The following is an 18,945-nucleotide window of genomic DNA, read 5'->3' as shown; positions in this document are numbered from 1 at the left end:
TTGGATGCACAAAAGCGGGCATTCACCACAGAGCTTCTACAAGAGAGAAAACTGCCTCTTCCAATTGCAGCATCACCCTCCAGGCACCTCCACTGCAGCCTCCCCACATCACCTGGCGTCCAGAAGTATCGCCCATCCGGGCAAATCAACCAGCCACTGTGACCCTTCTCTTTGGCTCCGATTGTTCCAGAAAGTCTTCTTTCTCCTTTTACCTTTCCTCATCCTGTTACATTTTAGTCTTATATCAAGGAACAACTGATCAGGCAGACCCCACATAGTAACCAGGGCAGAGTTTCTAAAGCAGAGGCTGAAGACCACCCTCACCAGAATCACCTGAGGGGCTTTTTAAGATTTTCAAGAATAATGATTCCTTGGCCCTGCCTCAGACCTACTGAATCTTATGAAGCCTGGGATCCTACATTTTATCAAACACTGAATGATTCTTAAGCACTAAAATCTGAGAACAGTTGATCTAAGGAAAAAGTGAAGATAGAATATTTTAGGTCATGGAGGATTGTCGATCATCGGCTGGTGACTTTCTTTGGCAGATGAAGACATTCAGGATGCAGAGAGGCAATAAATATTTCCTAACCCAGGAGCGCTTCACTCCTCCCTGCTTCTCCCATCTACCCAGGGATCTCTAATAGTTCCATCAGTGTCTGCTGAATCCTTCACAGAAGCTCAGACAGACCTCAGTGTCCTGAGTGTGACATGAGTTTCCAGAGGATCTCAGAGTGTTCCTTTCTGTGACTCCAGACAAAAGGTGTGCCCGTGCCTAATTGGACGGGGGATGTACTGAGGCTTCATTTTGTCAATTTATTCACCTGTTATGAGCTACGTACTTCAAGCTTTTTCTCTGGAATTCAGAAAAACCACCTGTGGACTTGGTTACCTGTATCACATGCTTGGTGAATTCAGAGGAAGATGTTATTTTCATATTTTCCCCCTTTTGAATTGACTTGTCAATTCAGTCTAAATGGCTAACAGAGTATTCCTATATAGAGGGGGCTTACATTGATAATGGGCTTTGGATTTCACTGAACTGCCTGTTATAGAGCCAAAAGAATGCATTAGGGAGTTTTAATACTGTCTAATGCTGGCCCAGGGGTGATCTGTACTGTCAGAATACAAAGGTAATTCCCATTATTAAGAATTTTGTAAAGTCTATTTGAAATTTTCTGCCTCTCTTATTATTCCTTTTTACATGGAAATAACTGCTTAAAACTTTCTTTTCTAAGAAGCTTTCCTGGCGTGGCTGAAAAAGAGGTTCAAAATTGCTCCTAATTCTTTCTTGCTTAAATATTCACCTTTAGCCATCACCCCTGCAAAATGAAGACCTACTCCTTTGTGTGGCTCTAATAGCAGCTGAGTGGATTCTGAACTATCAGTCTGCCGTTTAGGCCTCCTCAGCTTGACATTTGCCTTAGAATGAGGTTTTTAGGGGGTTTGACTCTGCTTATTACTGGGTTATTTTACATTTAGTGCAGTGCTATTCAGTTGTGTATTTTTTGTTTGTTGTTTGTTTTTGCGGTACGTGGGCCTCTCACTGTTGTGGCCTCTCCCGTTGCGGAGCACAGGCTCCTGACGCGCAGGCTCAGTGGCCATGGCTCACGGGCACAGCTGCCCCGCGGCATGTGGGATCTTCCCGGACCAGGGCACAAACCCGCATCCCCTACATCGGCAGGCGGACTCTCAACCACTGTGCCACCAGGGAAGCCCTCAGTTGTGTATTTAATGATGATTTTTACACCCAAAATCCATTATGGTATAAGACCAGACACAGGAAAAATCACTCTAACATCTAACTTAAATTTCTCATGAATAATTTGAAATGTGAAAGTACTGATATATTACTTTAGAAGGAATTTCAAAAACACCACATTTTTAAAAGTGTGTGTGTGAGGGGGAGGTGACTTCCCTGGTGGCGCAGTGGTTAAGAATCTGCCTGCCGATGCAGGGGAAAGAAGTTCGAGCCCTGGTCCAGGAAGATCCCACATACCGCAGAGCAGCTAAGCCCGTGCACCACACTACTGAGCCCGCGCTCTAGAGCCCGCGAGCCACAACTACTGGAGTCCATGCCCCGCAGCAAGAGTAGCCCGCGTAAGAAGCCCACGCACCGCAATGAAGAGTAGCCCGCGCTCGCGGCAACTAGAGGAAGCCCGCGCACAGCAACGAAGACCCAACGCAACCAAAAAAAAACAAATTAATTAATTAATTAAAAATAAATAAATAAAAGTGGTGGGGGGGAATATAGGTTTTAATGGGTGATTTTAGAAACATTAAATGAGCTACTAAAAGCCAAAATATATAATACCTAGTGTGTGCCAGAGACGCAGGGCGGACAATTTGCCTAAGGGAGCACAGTTAGGAAATAGTGGAGATGGAGTCATAACCCAGTCATTCTGGCTTTTGAATCTGTGCTTTTAGCTACTCTTCAGAGTTAAGCGGGAGAAGCTGCTTAACAGTGCCTGCTAAATAAGAAGTGCTCAGTAAATGGAAGCTATACTTGTAATTTTCTTATGAGTCTAAGGCTTGGGACACTTCTCTTTTTCTAGGATCGCTTCTACAATATTGAAAAAGCTGTAGAAACAGAAATATAAAATAGAGAAATATATCATTCTCCTCTGTTATTTAAAAAGAAAGCTTATTTAAGGAGATTTACGAAGATCTAGGAATAAAGAAAATATTAAAACCATGGTTTTAAAAAAATAATTTAGCGATTATTGAATTTCTATTTGGGCAGATCACTGTACTAGTCTCTGGGATAAAAGAAGTAAGATTAATAAGATATGGGTCCTGCCTATGAAAGAGCTTACAACTTAGTAATGGTCACAGACAGAGCACATGACATTTAACAGAGTGGATGCAGAAAGGCCAGTCATGGCCTGGTGATGGAACACGCGAAAGTTGAAGTTGCGTATTCGAATCCTAGTGGTATAGTAGCTGTGTGGTCAGGGCAAATCGTGTGAGCTCTCCAAATCTCAGGTTTTATTTTTGTTGGGGTGGTGGTTGCTAGTATTGTTTTCTAAATCTTTATAATGGAGATAATTTTGCATAATTCATAATGCTTAATGGGAATTAAATAATGCAAAGGAATCACTTAACTCTGTCTTTAGCAGAGAGTAAATGTTCAGCAGACAACTACTGTGAAACCTGAAGCTTTAAAAACCTACCTGTGTGGCGCCCTCACTGATAGAGTCCCACCCCGCCCCCACTGAAGGCACTGGGGCAGCCCTTCAGGTGCTGTGCCAGGGCCTTGCAGAAGCCCAGTGGGCTCAAGCCCAGTTACTGCTCAGAATGTTGAGCTGAAGAACAAAGGGCAGCTGCCCCCTTGGAGGCCAGAACAAGGCTTTTAATAGCGATTCCCCTATCTTTTCTTCTTAATGGAGGCTCAAAAATAAAATCAAAATTTAAGAAAGGTAGCATCTATATGGTTTTTGATTGTGTTGCATGGTTAGGAGCTCTGATAAGGGGATCATCAGAGCTATTAAAAGGCCCAACCTCAGAACACTAAGGCCTTTACAAAAGCACCTCAAGTGATTTTAAACCTACAGTGAGGGCAGAGAAGCAGTGGAGTACTGATCTCTTAGGTTCTGTAGAATAGATACCAAAGGCCACTCAATCTGGCTGGACTAGTACCCACTCGTCCACACCACTGGGTACGTTTGGAACATTGGTCAGGACCATACTATAGAGGGTTTTAAACTAAGAGTCTATCTGTAAGCAGTAGGGCATTAATGAAGATTTTTATATAAGGGAATGTGTTGAGAGCAGTGCTCTAGAAAAAAATGTATCTTTTAGTTGTCTGTAAATAGAAGGAGGAGAAAGAGGGAACTAGAAACAGGGTGTGAACTAAGCTGTTAGCAAGCACAACTCAGTAAGATGCACTCTAGGCTGCAATAATCCAATAGAATTGTAGGAATATTGCCCTTGTTTTTGAATATGGGATAATTAGCAAAGAAACATGGGCCATAATGCAGATATGAAAGGATGCTATTGAATTCAGAAACAGGTTGCAATGAAGTTCAATTCTCACGTGGTAATTCCATTACTATATGGCCAAGGAAGGTTCTATTTAGGTGATTATTTGCTGTAAGTTATTGTGTCAAAACCACACCAATTTCATAAACTCCTACCAAAGGGTGAGCAAAAGAGAAACCACGGAAGAAATATACCTTCCCTGCTATTCCTCTTCCTTTCAGAAACATAAACAGCAACAATAAATTTACCACTTATCCATTTCTTGGGCTTTCTTAAAAAAACATTTAAAAATATCTGTCAACTTGGCATGTGCCTGACCCCTATTGGGCTCTAATGACTTTCAAAGGCTCCCAGGGAAAAGCAGAGTCATCCAAGAGTGCAGATCTAAGAGGAAAAATCTCATCTGCCCCAGTTTTTGCATCTCGTAATAGTTACATACCATGTGAAATTACATGATGAGATGTTTTTTGAAAGTATATCAGTCAGGGACTTACCTGGTGGCACAGTGGTTAAGAATCCACCTGCCAATGGCGGGGACACGGGTTCCAGCCCTGGTCCGGGAAGATCCCACATGCTGCGGAGCAGCTAAGCCCGTGCACCACAGCTACTGAGGCTGCACTCTAGAGCCTGCAAGCCACAACTAATGAGCCCGCGTGCCTACAGGTACTGAAGCCCACACACCTAGAGCCCATGCACCGCACCAAAGAGTAGCCCCTGCTCACCACAATTAGAGAAAGCCCACACACAACAATGAAGACCCAACACAGCCAAAAATAAATAAATTTATTTTTTAAAAAAAGTATATCAAGTCAGTCTCTCAAGAGATTAATAGAGGTACAGTTTTTCATAAAGAATTATAATTCCCTGTACATAACTTTGATGCTAACTTTTCCAATATGTCACATGAATGTGAATGGACAACCTCAAGTATTGAGATTCACTCACTGTAGTAAGTGGTAATTAACCTCACTGAGTTTATATATGAAAGATTAAGCTGTCATTCTAACTGATGTGAGTCATAACAAATGAAAATCATTAACTCTTTGCTATCAAATTGTTGTGGCTTTTTCTCTGCTGATTTTAAAGAATATCCAAGCTAAATTATGTCCTGAGGGGCTTAATTTTCAGACTCAGTTTCCTAAATCTATATCTTCCTTTGGATTTTGGGAAAATTTCCAAATTAATGTTAATAAAGATTTACAAAATCCTTAGAGGAAGACTTCTTCTAACCATGAAACCAATAGTTAAATTACCAGGATTAAAAGTAAGTTTTCATAAAAATAGAACTACCATATGATACAGCAATCCCACTACTGGGCATATACCATGAGAAAACCATAATTCAAAAAGAGACATGTACCACAACGTACATTGCAGCACTATTTACAATAGCCAGGTCATGGAAGCAACCTAAGTGTCCATCGACAGGTGAATGGATAAAGAAGATGTGGCACATATATACCATGGAATATTACTCAGCCATAAAAAGAAAGGAAATTGAGTTATTTGTAGTGAGGTGGATGGACCTAGAGTCTGTCATACAGAGTGAAGTAAGTCAGAACGAGAAAAACAAATACTAACAAATACTATATATGTATGCTAACACATATATATGGAATCTAAAAAAAAAAAGGTTCTTATGAACCTAGGGGCAGGACAGGATTAAAGACGCAGATATAGAGAATGGACTTGAGGACATGGGGAGGGGGAAGGGTAAGCTGGGACGAAGTGAGAGAGTGGCATTGACATATATACACTACCAAATGTAAAATAGCTAGCTAGTGGGAAGCAGCAGCATAGCACAGGGAGATCAGCTTAGTGCTTTGTGACGACCTAGAGGGGTGGGATAGGGAGGGTGGGAGGGAGGTACAAGACAGAGGGGATATGGGGATATATGTATATGTATAGCTGATTCACTTTGTTATACAGCAGAAACTAGCACAACATTGTAAAGCAATTACAAGATGTTAAAAAAAAAAAGCAGTTTTCATTTAAAAACATGTGCCCATGAAAGAATTACTTCAAGGTATATTTTAGAAACGCAAGCATATGTAAACATAGTGGTCTTCCATAGAGTTTTACAGACATTCTGAATGTCAACTAAATGAACGAATTGACAAGAAAGCAGCACTGAGAGAGCTATAATGCCAGTTTCTTATAACCGCACCACTTTAAAGCCACATCCCAAAGATGAGCCACTTAACGACACAGGTGTTACACCTTGATATCAAGGGCAGGACTGTGTATTGAGAGGAGCCAGAGTTTGAGTTAGCTATACCCCATTAAGGAGAGGATAGTGTGGACAGCCACCTCGCCTGGGAAACAGCTAACGCAATGACAAATGTTTTCACGTTTGCTACATTGAATAGTGTATTGAATGCAAGAGAGACATTGAATGCAATGCCTCTGCTGGAAACATGACCTTTTTTTCAAGGTCTGTGAGAGGAGACTGTCTTCTACGTAAAATCGTCTTGTAACCTGTTGCTTCTAGTAATTGGAACTCAAACGTATGGAGTCAGTACTAGTTTTCCCCTATAGATCTTCATCCTGCAGAGCCTGAAGCCCTACACAGGGGTTCTATATAGCAGGAGCTACTCTCAGCTGCCTTTGATAGTTCAGGGAGCCGTGCTACTAAAATCTCAATGTGAGTACAAATTACCTGAGAATCTTTTTAACATTCAGGGTCTGATTCTTTAGGTCCAGATGGGGCCTGAGACTCTGTACTGCTAACCAGCTCCTAGGTGATGTTGATGATTACTGGTCCATGGTTCACACTTCGGGCATCAAGCTCATAGGAGGTGGATTTCTAAGTAGTTAGAATAAGCAAGTATAGTGTGATGGAAGAGCACCAGATCTTGACTCAGAACACTAGTTATGGAAATATGATGAGTCACTTGACTTTTCTGAATCCAAATTTTTCTCATTAGAAAAATGAACATAATAGGACAGTAATACCTGCTGCCTGGCATTGCTGTGAGAATTAAATTAATGATGTTATATGAAAATTGACCAGAGCATTTGGTACATATTCATTGTTGAATAAATGATTGTTGACCCTACGTAGTAAAAACATAAGCACACAGTTCAGTATTGGTAACTCATGAAGTTGGGGGACCCTTAGGCTGTGTGCCCTCCGTAGTTCCAATGGTTCTATTCTTCATTCCACCTCTTTTGCCAATTACAATGTCTAGCATTTAGCAAGTGGTCAGTGTATGTGGAATTGTATTGATGGCAAAGTTGATCACTGCCAGCGTACATTTTTGACTTCAGGGATACTGGTATCAGGCTAATGACACAGTGTTTCCCCATGACACTAACAGGAAAGAGAACTTTCGCCCAAAATAGTGGTAACAACTTTGAAGCCTTGAGTTCTCTTTAAATAAAAAATGTAATCACTGGGGGCTTCCCTGGTGGCGCAGTGGTTGAGAGTCCGCCTGCCGATGCAGGGGACACGGGTTCGTGCCCCAGTCCGGGAAGATCCCACATGCCGCGGAGCGGCTGGGCCCGTGAGCCATGGCCACTGAGCCTGCGTGTCCAGAGCCTGTGCTCCACAACGGGAGAGGCCATGACAGTGTGAGAGGCCCACGTACCGCAGGGAAAAAAAAAAAATGTAATCACTGGGAGAAGACTAAAATGAAATCATCAGCCCGATTTTTAATAAAAATATGAGGATAAAAGAGCTGATCATTCTTTGCCAGCCAGTAGTCACAGTATCTTCTGATTTCACAAATTATGTGTAAAAGTATCTCTCTTGATAGAAAAGCAAAGATGAGCGTGGGAAGTTTGGCTGGCTTGTTGCTGATAGGTAGCTCAGACCCCATTAGGAGCCAGCCTGCAGAGGTACAGTTAGTACTGCAGGGGTTCAAACCATCCTCCACATGGTTGAAAACTGGCTCCCATGCCACCCAGGTCATGTGCCCAAAATTGCTCCTCTGAAGGTCAAACTTTCTGCTTAATAAACTTGTACATTTTTAAATAAAACTCTCAAGAGCACACGGCGAGAAATGGAAGGTAGAGAAATCAGTGAATAACCTGCAGTGTCATTTATATCTTAGCATCTCTTTCCACTGAGAATTCAGAGACAGAAACTTACTAGCACCTGGAGGAAGTCTAATGTAATTCATTTGCAGTAAAATCAGAGTGAATCCGTTAATCTTTGCTAAAAGAAATGAGATTTTCAAGTCTAATCAGAGGATTTAAAGTTTTATTAAAAGGTGTTCTTTTTTACCCTCTTATAACCTATAGGTCTCAGGAGAAAAAGGAAGAGGCTATCATCTTACTGAAAGATTCCATTAAATATGGTCCCGAGTTTGCAGATGCATATTCAAGCTTAGCTTCATTACTGGCTGAGCAGGTAATTGTTACCATTTAGTTTCACATAATATTTTTAAATGTTTCTGTTGAATATATAAATTAATATTACACAGATTTTTATATGTATCATTTAACTTGTAAGCTCATATTAGACAACTGATCTCTATGGCAGTTTTCTTCTTGATAGAAATTACAAACCTAGTTTTCTCACTCCAGTATTCTTTGTGTATGTAGGTGGCCTCTAGACAAATATGGTCCATTATATAGGCCATTGCTATATTCTCCATCACTTTGGGACAAAATCTAACAAGAACAATACATGGTATTTGCTGGTTTTATTACTACTCACTTATATTTTTCTGGGGAATTGCTAATGGTCTAAGATCTCTGAACTCATTATGGAACCAGTTACCAATAATCTTATAGATCCTATGTCTTATAGCTGTTAGAAGATCACAGAGTCTTGTAGGACAGGCTCCTAAGAGAGAACATTTCTCACGGCGTAAAGCAGAGGGGTATTTTGATTCCCCCTCATTCTTCTCACTGTGTCTAAACCATTTGATCCCACTTTTGGTGTCCTGGATGCATGCCCCCTGCTGTGGGGAAAACAAATATAAGTTGTCTTCTCTAAATTGACGATATAGTTTCGTTGACACACATAAGTGCCCACAATAGAAGGTAGATTCTGCTATCCACACAATTGCCAGATTGTCTTTAAAATTAAACTTAGCACCTTTGAAAGATGCCCTGCAGCATTGGCTTAAATATAATGAATGATTTGATGCTGCATGTCAGGTACAGAGGGGTGCAATTTGCGTTTCAAAAACTTTGGAGGTTTCACCAGGAAACAAAATTAGGACACTCAATGAATATTTAAGTGTCAGAAATGATAAGTCTAGTTGTCTTGCTCTAATATTCTCCATATAGTGTAGGTGGGCTTTAGACAAAAGCCTGTGTCTGTAGTGGATGATTTTTTTTTTTTTTTTTTTTCACTGCTGTGGCCTCTCCCGTTGCGGAGCACAGGCTCCGGACGTGCAGGCTCAGCGGCCATGGCTCACGGGCCCAGCTGCTCCGCGGCATGTGGGATCTTCCCGGACCGGGGCCCGAACCTGTGTCCCTTGCATCGGCAGGCGGACCCTCAACCACTGCGCCACCAGGGAAGCCCTGTAGTGGATGATTTTAATACCTGTTTTAGCACAATGTTTAAGCTGAAGTGACGGTCGCCGTGTTCTATGGTATACACGGCAGTCCTCAGCTGCCTTTGGCTTGTGTTGAAGCAGACACAGTGGGAGTTTCCTGAAGAAAAGACTGATTCCATCATTATTCTCTTTTCTCACCTCATCCTGGCTCCTTCATTTTCATAGGAAGACCCTCCCTGCCTCTGCCTGGTTGGGTGTCTTGCAGCTACTCAGACAAGCCGCACACAGAGTTAGGGCCTTTGCACTAACTGTGCCTTTTGCCTGCAACACTGTTCTGCCAAACGTCAGAGTTCCTTCCTCATCTCATGCTGGTTTCTGCCCACATAGTTCCGTATCAGAGGGCTGTCTGTGATTACCCTTTCAGAATAACTCCCTCACTGCCCCACATGTTTCTCTGTCTCCTGGCCCTGGCTGACTTCTCCCCAGAGCATTTATCACCGTCTAACATACATCTATTTGCATGTGATCTTTCTCCCACCACTAGAATATTTCCGCGAGCCAGTCTCCATGAGAATGGCTGTCTCTTTTACTCAAGGCTTTCCCCCCACGTCTGTCACGTTGTATGCAAGCAGTAAATACTGAGTGAATAAATGAATGGATATGAACTGAAGACCATGTAGCGCCTGCAATCCAGTACGTGATCTAGATTTTACTCATATTTGAAGTAGGGCTGGGCATGTGGGCCACCATGCTGTTTCATAACGGAACTGCGCCTCACGTCGTGCCCTTGTCCTTCACTGAGGGACAGTGTGAGGACAGCCAGGTGAAACTACTCCTTCTAACTGCAGGGTTGGGGCGGGGTTGAGGCCAACACCTGTTACATGGTTCACTGGCTTCTGAATGAGGACTCGAGGGAGAAATTTCTGTCATGTCTCAGTATTAGAAATGGCCAGCCTTCTCCTGAATTACACGTTTTTTGCTTTATTTTTAATCTAATGCATGAAGGACCTTACAAATGCTAAGAAAATCAGTTCTAGTTTCATCCCCCTTGGGCCCCCCTCCGACTAACCGCCACCTGGATGGGATAGGCTGCTTTTCTGTGGGCGCTGCTTGTACTTGGTTTATCATTTTTCTTAATAATTTATTTTATTCAATTTGTGCTCTATATTTTTGAAAGCTGCCTCCGTTTCTCTGTAAGTGAATAAATAAAGCATTGCATTGAGTTCCCAGTCATATCTTTTTTCACAACTTGGCGGGACAGATAGTGAACACTGAAGCGCTCTTCTTGATGCAAATTACCCTGAAGGTAAATGACAAAGTCACTCACCTAATACCAGTGACGACACGGTGTGTTGTTTTGGGGGAGCTCTTTACAGACATTCACACAGTTCCATCTTCCTATAGTGCCGTCTTTTCTTTCTCTCCTTCTAAATCATCCTCATATTTCAAGATTCAGTTCAACTTTCACGTCCTCCGCCAACACTCATCCACCTCCCCGTCACATGGGAGTTGTTCGATTTTCCTCGGAGCTCCTGTGACATCTTTGGGAACATGCATCAACTCACAAACCAACAAACTCACAAACCAATCATATATTTTTATGTCTTGAATTAACATCTGAACTATAGTTTAAACAGTTTGTCAGGCTTATTTTTCCTCACAAGACTGCAAGTTTTATAAGAAAAACCTTGTCTTCCTTGTATGCCTGTTCCTTCTCTAGGGCTCAGGGTACTTCACTGTATAAAGCAGGTGGGTATTCATACAGCATCTCTGGACTTAATGCACTTTGGAGGTCAGTTCCCCTGTGCTGTGCTATTAGGAGCATTTGACAGTGAACAGGTCGGCAGCCTGATTGTAGACCCCACTTCATAGTACAGACTATGTACAGACCCCACTTCCTTGCCTGTACAGACTCTGGTGAGGAGTGCTTTACCTCTCTGAGCCTCAGTTTCCAAATCTGAAAATCGATAGCTATATGGATCTAACATTTTAAGAGTGTCTAAAACTATCCCTGTAACACCAAGTGCTAATGAATATTTTCATGAATAACTTAAGGCTCCACTTTAATTAGTGCTATGGTTTCTATACAAATAAAACATTAACATGTTAATATTGTGAAAAGCAATTTGTTTTAGTAAATACTGTATCCAAAAGTTTCAAGTTGTATTCCTTTTCTAAATTGATGAACTCCAAATTCATGAAAAGTTACTTTTTTTTGTTTGTTTAATTAATTAATTTATTTATTTTTGGCTGCTTTGGGTCTTCATTGCTGAGCGTGGGCTTTTCACTAGTTGCAGCACCCAGGCTTCTCATGGCAGTGGCTTCTCTTGTTGCGGAGCACGGGCTCTAGGTGCGTGGGCTTCAGTAGTTATGGCACGCAGCCTCAGTAGTTGTGGCGCACGGGCTTAGTTGCTCCGTGGCATGTGGGCTCTTCCTGGACCAGGGCTCAAACCCGTGTCCCCTGCATTGGCAGATGGATTCTTAACCACTGCGCCACCAGGGAAGCCCTAAAACAATACTTTGAATCATTTCCTAATGATAGATTCCTAGAAGTTGAATTCCCATATCAAAGAGTATCAGCATTTCATGACTTTTGAGATGTGTTACTAAACTGCTTTCTAAAAGAGTGGTACCAATACGCTGTGCCACCAGCAGTGTGCAGCCTCTAAGTCTTGAATGTTAGTGGAACATTTAAATGGAAATAGCATGTGGACAGATGACAGTGGGAGAGATCAGGGCTAAAGATAGATTTAGGACTTCAAATAAATAAGTCCATATTATGAGTAGGTAATCCCTCTGAGGGGAAAATGAAGAGTAGCGTGGGGAGGAAAACCTTCAAGAATTTTTAACCTTCTCATTTTGTAGATAAAAATATGAGGTGCACAGAATTAAGTACTGCTCAAGGTCATACAAATAACTAGTGTCAGGACCAAGACTGGAGCCTGGTAACTCGATTCCTTCCCCACTGCTCTTTCACTGTATGATGCTGGGGTCCCATGATTGGACTGTGGTAATGGGGCTGTAGTTAATGAGGTTAGGTATACAAGGGGCCAGGTGGGAGGGGGGAAGAAAAATGATAGAGGAAACCTCATAACATGAGTTGTCATAGATGTTAGATACATAAAAGGATCCAGAATAAATTTGCCCCTCTGTGTCTACTGCAGCATAGAAGTCAAGAAGACAGGACAGAAAATAAACTCTTAGATTTGAAGTCCGGATGGTCTCTGGCTTACTAGCCTCTTTTGGTTTTCTATTAGCATTCAGAACTGGCTGTACTCCAACTTCACAGATAGGATTGTAAACATTTACAAGCCCACCATCATTTTTAACTAGCCTACTCTTGCCATAGATTATATAGCTTGCATTACACTAGCAGTAAAGGAAATGAAGTTAACATAATGACTTGATCCACTGTACATTATTGCTAGCCCCAGGTTTATAGCCTATTGAAAAACTCAATTAATTAATTTGATAACACTTAAAATATTTTTCTTTTATATATTTTGGGATATGACTTCACCTGATACAAGAATGAAAAGAAAATTGGAACAGTAAAATATAAGTTAGAAGTATAGATCAAAAATAAGAGAGGTCCACGGTCAGTGTCTCTTCTTTGACAAGTGCCGTCTTTTGGGTCGATTCAGGCACATATACCATCGCATTTGTGGTCAGGTCACCTTGCGCTGAACCTTACCATAATAATTTATTGATTAAATTATTCAGCACATATTTATTGAACATTTAGGTATCACCAGGTATTAGAAATTGCTGAAGTAGCAAGGTATGGGCCTCAACTCATGGAACTTAGAGTCTAAAAGGTAAGGATACTCTTAAGTGAAGAATTACCACCCTTTCCCCAATGTCTAACCCAGTTATGACAAAAGGGCAAAGAGAGAATAGAGTACCAGTGAGAATGTTATAGGGACCTAACCTAATACAGGGAGCAGTGAGCGCTGGCCAAAGAGTGATATTTAGTCTGATACCTTAAGAACTTGTAGATATCAACAAGATTAAAATTATTAGGAAAAGCTTTCTGGCTACAGGAATTAGACCACCTGAGGGCTGTTGGGTGGGGAACAGTACGATCCCTTCCTCCTATGGGAGGAAAGTCATGTGCCTGAAAGTGCAGAGAATGAGGACAAAAGGGCATGAGAAGAGTTTGGAGATGGAGAAAGCTGCAATTCTATGTAAATTTACCTTCCCCTCACTCTTCCTGGTCTCTTGACAGTGTGACACAGCTGTGGTCGCTTACATTTGTCATAGTGTTTGCTCTTTAGCTTTTATTTTATGATTCTTGGCATTTCTTCTTTAAAGTGATCATTTCTTTCTTTCTTAAATTGTCACAGGGTGATATTGATCACAGTCTGCTGGGCGATGAGAAAATTCAGGATTAGAAATACCTAACATGTCCTTGGTGAGGAGAAATGCCAAGTTAATTGATTCATTTCAGTTGAATGAGAAAGAGAATTAGACTTCAAATGTTGGCGGCACGTTTCTCATAAACGTCCATGTCAGTGACTGATGGGGGAAGAACTGTTTTGTAAGGAAAGTAAAAGCAAAGGAAAGGATGAGAAAGCAGGCATCTTTGCTTTATGTTTTGAGCCGCTGTGTCTTAAAGAGTTGCTTAGCAAAGTCATTGACATGAGTTTAAACATTCAGTTGTCCTACACTTCCCAGGTTTGTAATAGTCATTTGGCTAATGGGGAGATACACGATAGCTCTGTGTGCTCGTATCATTGGCCAGAGTGAAAGTACTTATGGAAAGCAGCTCAGACGCATGGCCATGATGTCAGAGCACAACCTTCCAGCCCCATCTCTGTAGGTCTTTCACCACTTTGGAACATCACACCCTATATCTGCCATACAGTAAGGACATATGTTACAGGCCATTCATTACGCCAGTGGTTCACAGAGGGTTGACCGGGGACACCTGAGGTCCAAGAAGGCCTGTGCAGTTTTTATAATACTAACAAGTAATTTGCCTTTTTTTACTCTCATTCTCTCCCCAGTGTACCGTGGTTCTTTAGAGGCTACATGATATATTCACAGTCATGAAAAGAGTATGAAAATATTCTCCCCTTTCCAACTGAATGTCTGTGTGAGACCAGGTTTCTTCACATACTTCAACTAAAAAACATACAGAAACAGATTAGTACAAAAATAGATACAAGAACCCAGCTGTCTTCTATCAAGCCAGACATTTAAAAGACTTGGAAAAATAGAAAATAATGCCACTATTCTCACTATTTTTTTTGGCTTTGGAAAATATATTTTCTTATAAATGTGTTATGTTTTTTTATTATTCTAAATAAATAATAAATATTAGTTTATTTATTAGTTTATTAAATAAAAATTTCTCAGCTTCATTCCTGTTATGGTACACATTGATAGATGTAGACCACATAAACAAAGCTCTCTGGGGTCCTCAGTACATTTTAGAGTGTAAACCAAGAAGTTTGAAGATTGCTGCATTGAGCCCATGTCCCTTTGTCCTCCTGGTCGCTGCAACTTGAACTATAAGAAATTTTTTCCAAGTGTATCAGTTGGCCCAAGAGAATAAATGACAGTCAAACGTCCTTTTTCAGATCTACTTTTCACTTTCTCTTCCTTGAGGTAAAAAACATGCCATATCGGTAATTACAGCATGTAAAACATGGAGATGTTGATGGTGTTTTCTCTATCCCGCGAGGCCCATTTCATTTCCACCCCACTGAAAATGCTTTTGAGCCTTGGAGAGAAGCCCACGGCTGCGTGCTGCCCATTTTTAACCATTGCCCTCGAAGGCCGATTTCATGTTGAGGCAGCGGTTGGTTGGGGACTCTGGTGACAGTATTATTTGTCAGAACCGTTCTCTGGGTCACAAGCATTTTTAATTAAAGTTGTCCTATCAATAGCTCGTATTCATTTCCTCTGGATCTCACAAATCAGTAGAGACTGGGAGTGATCCGCTTAGGTCAGGACATCTAGCCAGATGAGGTAAATGAAATTGAACTTGAGGGATTAAGGATACTCCTTTTTAAGATAAATGCATTGCCCTTCCAGAGAAGGTGGAATTTGTTTTAAATAAACATCTAGAAGGTATTTTTCTCCTGCAGTGGTGGTCCCTTTAGTTTTTTAATAAGTGGAGTTAATCATTCTTTGAAATTTACAGTCAAATGAAAGGACAAGAAAGATAGACATTGAAAACATTTGTCATAGAGCCAGAGTCTTGAGACTGTCCTTGGGGGTTACCGAAGGTATGGGATGTGATTCCTTGCTCTAGACATGGATGGTCTTTTAAATCCCATTACTTCTTTGGACTTTGAAAATTGCATTCCTGTGGAGACCCAGCTCATAAACCCCAAAATGGGTTTTAGATGAAAAAGGTGATCTCTTTGCCTATTCTGGAGCAACAAGAATGTGGGGAAAAGGTAAAATTAAGTCAGGTATAAGAGTAATTGCACTTGAAAACTGTGGTATCTGACTTTAGCAAGTTAGAATGTGAGGACGTCCATTTTATTCCTTTCAGGAAAAACACCTTTCAACTCTCCCACAGTTTGGTTATAAGGATGTTTTAAAGATCTCAAGTAGCTGCAGATTTTTTTCATGCATATCTTTGTATTACACAGCTGCTGGTGTTAATGGTAGCCAGTGTTTCCAGGCATTTGGTTTATGACAGTTGTAGAGAATCTGTCTATATAAACACCAGTCTGGGTATCACTCCTGGTTGCCTTCCAAGAACCTTGTGCTTCTCCTTTTGTGACACTGTCACCGTATATCACAGTGTCTCCTTGCCTGAATCCCTCTCCGTTGTCTTTGTGGGCAGGATTGTCTGTCTCACCCACTCTTCTCTCTCCATTATATACTTGACATGTGGGAGGTGCTATTACTTATACCACTGGGAGATAGATGCCAAAGACATGGGGCTGAATAAAACAAAATACATCTATTTAAGGAGCTCAAAGACAAATGAACTAAGGAATACAACTCAATGTGAGCAGTGTAGTAAAGAGGTAAATACAGATGCTCTGGAGCTCAGGTGCCCTGGCGTTGTTACTGAGGCCATGTTAGGCATCACAACCCTGTCCACGTGGCATTTTAGCCTACAGTTTCAAATTCCTTTCCCATCAAATCTCTTTAGTTAACTCCATATGAGAAAAAAATAACTAACTTGGGTGTTCTTCCTTTTAATTTTTCTTAATCATCTTCTGATATGGAGGTCAATAAACAATTTCTTAGAGGCAACCAGAAAAAAAAATACCCTGGCTAATCCTAAACTAGTTAATCAGTTCCTAAAAATCTTGAGTTTCTTGTGTTACCATTTGACCAGTGTTAGTGTTTGACACTAATGCCATCTGTTTTTAAATGTGCTCATGAAATACTACTCCTAGTAGTAGTAATAAGAGTAGAGGCCGGGCTTCCCTGGTGGTGCAGTGGTTGAGAGTCCGCCTGCCGATGCAGGGGACACGGGTTCGTGCCCCGGTCCGGGAAGATCCCACATGCCGCAGAGCGGCTGGGCCCATGAGCCATGGCCACTGAGCCTGCGCGTCCAGAGCCTGTGCTCCGCAACGTGAGAGGCCGCAACAGTGAGAGGCCCGCATACCGAAAAAAAAAAAAGAATAGAGGCTAACATGACAAAGTGCTGACTGTTCGCTAGGCATTGTTCTCAGGGCTTCACCTGTTTTAATCCATTTAATCCTCAGAACAACCCTCTGAAATAGGTACTATTTTTATCCCTTTGTTACACTTGGGTACATAGAGGGGAAGTAAGGTCACAGGGACAGTAAATGGTGGGGTTGGGATTCCAATCCATGTAGCCAAGCACTGGCAGCCCAATTCTTTTTTAAAAAATTTTATTAAAGTATAGTTGATTTATAATGTTGTGTTAATTTCTGCTGTACAGTTATACATATATATACATTCTTTTTTTATATATTCTTTTCCATTATGGTTTATCATAGGACATTGAGTATAGTTCTCTGTGCTCTACAGTAGGACCTTGTTGTTTATCCATCCTGTATACAATAGTTTGCCTCTGCTGATCCCAAATTCCCATTCCTTCCCTTCCCTACCCCCTCCCCCTGCCTTGGCAGCCAAAAGTCTGTTCTCAATGTCTGTGAGTCTGTTTCTGTTTTGTAGTTTTGTTCATTTGTGTTGTATTAGTGATATCATATGGTATTTGTCTTTCTCTTTCTGACTTACTTCCCTTGGTATGAGAATCTCTAGGTCCATCCATGTTGCTGTAAATGGCATTATTCCATTCTTTTTGAAGGCTGAGTAATATTCCATTATATATTTTATATATATATATATATATACACACACACACTACATCTTCTTTATCCATTCATCTGTTGATGGGCATTTAGGTTGTTTCCATGTCTTGGCTATTGTAAATAGTGCTGCTATGAACATAAGGGTGCATGTATCTTTTCTTTTTAAATAAAGTTATTTATTTTATTTATTTATTTTTGGCTGCATTGGGTCTTCGTTGCTGCACGCGGGCTTTCTCTAGCTGTGGCGAGTGGGGGCTACTCTTCATTGCGGTGCACGGGCTTCTCATTCCTTCTCTTGTTGCAGAGCACGGGCTCTAGGCGTGCAGGTTTCAGTAGTTGTGGCACACGGGCTCAGTAGTTGTGGCTCGCGGGCTCTAGAGTGCAGGCTTAGTAGTTGTGGCACACAGGCTTAGTTGCTCGGCGGCATGTGTGATCTTCCCAGACCAGGGCTTGAACCCACATCCCCTGCACTGGCAGATGGATTCTTAACCACTGCACCACCAGGGAAGCCCCAGCATGTATCTTTTTGAATTATAGTTTTGTCTGGATATATGCCCAGGAGTGGGATTGCTGGATCATATGGCAGCTCTATTTTTAGTTTTATGAGGAACCTCCATACAGCAGCCCAATTCTTAATTACTATGCCATGCTTTCTATAGCAATTACAGAAAACATGTGCTGAATGAATGCGTAAATGAATAAATATGCAATGGTACTCTCTATTACTTCGATTGGAGTCTTAGGTAATTTGTGTCTTGCCTGTCTCCATTTAATACACACGCATGCACACTCACCAATTTGCTAGATCTACAGTGGGTGATACCTTCAGAAAGTTTTTCTTTTCTTCAGTAGATTGAAAGAAGACATTTTGAGATTTTTCATTCATCTCTAATTTTCTTTTGAGTTTGACAGTTTGTTGAGCTTGGCAACTGGAAAACACACTTTTAGAAACATGGAAATCCATTTTTGCTGGACTATGGATTTGTAATTCAAATAAGAGAAATTTGCCAAATTCAAACCACACTTTGTTCCCTAAATGGTACTTAAATATGTGGATTTGAAGAGATGGCATTGGTCATTCCACAGAGAGTCAAGTGTCAAATCAGATTTAGGCTTCTTGGCTTATTGCTAAGCACTCAGGGCATTTTTATTCAGAAGCTCAAGGTGTCAGGTCTGAGAAAAATGATGCTGTACATTCTCTTTTCACGTGTCTGGTTGAATGCTTAGTAGTAGTAACTTCTGATAAAATTATGGAC

The 18,945-nt window shown here is 41.3% G+C and overlaps 1 protein-coding gene across 5 annotated transcripts in view; it reads left to right on the top strand.

The window, feature by feature from the left end:
• TMTC1 (transmembrane O-mannosyltransferase targeting cadherins 1) overlaps window positions 1–18,945 on the top strand; it is a 260,735-nt gene that overhangs the window by 216,871 nt on the left and 24,919 nt on the right. For all 5 annotated transcript variants that reach the window (XM_049694189.1, XM_033430160.2, XM_049694188.1 and 2 more), the window contains one exon: window positions 8,227–8,335. In XM_049694189.1, coding sequence (XP_049550146.1) covers window positions 8,227–8,335 — 109 coding nt within the window. The remainder of the gene's footprint in view (window positions 1–8,226; window positions 8,336–18,945) is intronic.

The sequence above is a fragment of the Orcinus orca genome, chromosome 11, assembly GCF_937001465.1.
Source record: "Orcinus orca chromosome 11, mOrcOrc1.1, whole genome shotgun sequence".
Taxonomy (NCBI): domain Eukaryota; kingdom Metazoa; phylum Chordata; class Mammalia; order Artiodactyla; family Delphinidae; genus Orcinus; species Orcinus orca.
Note: the sequence above shows the minus strand (reverse complement) of the source record. Positions and strands in the feature narration are given on the sequence as shown.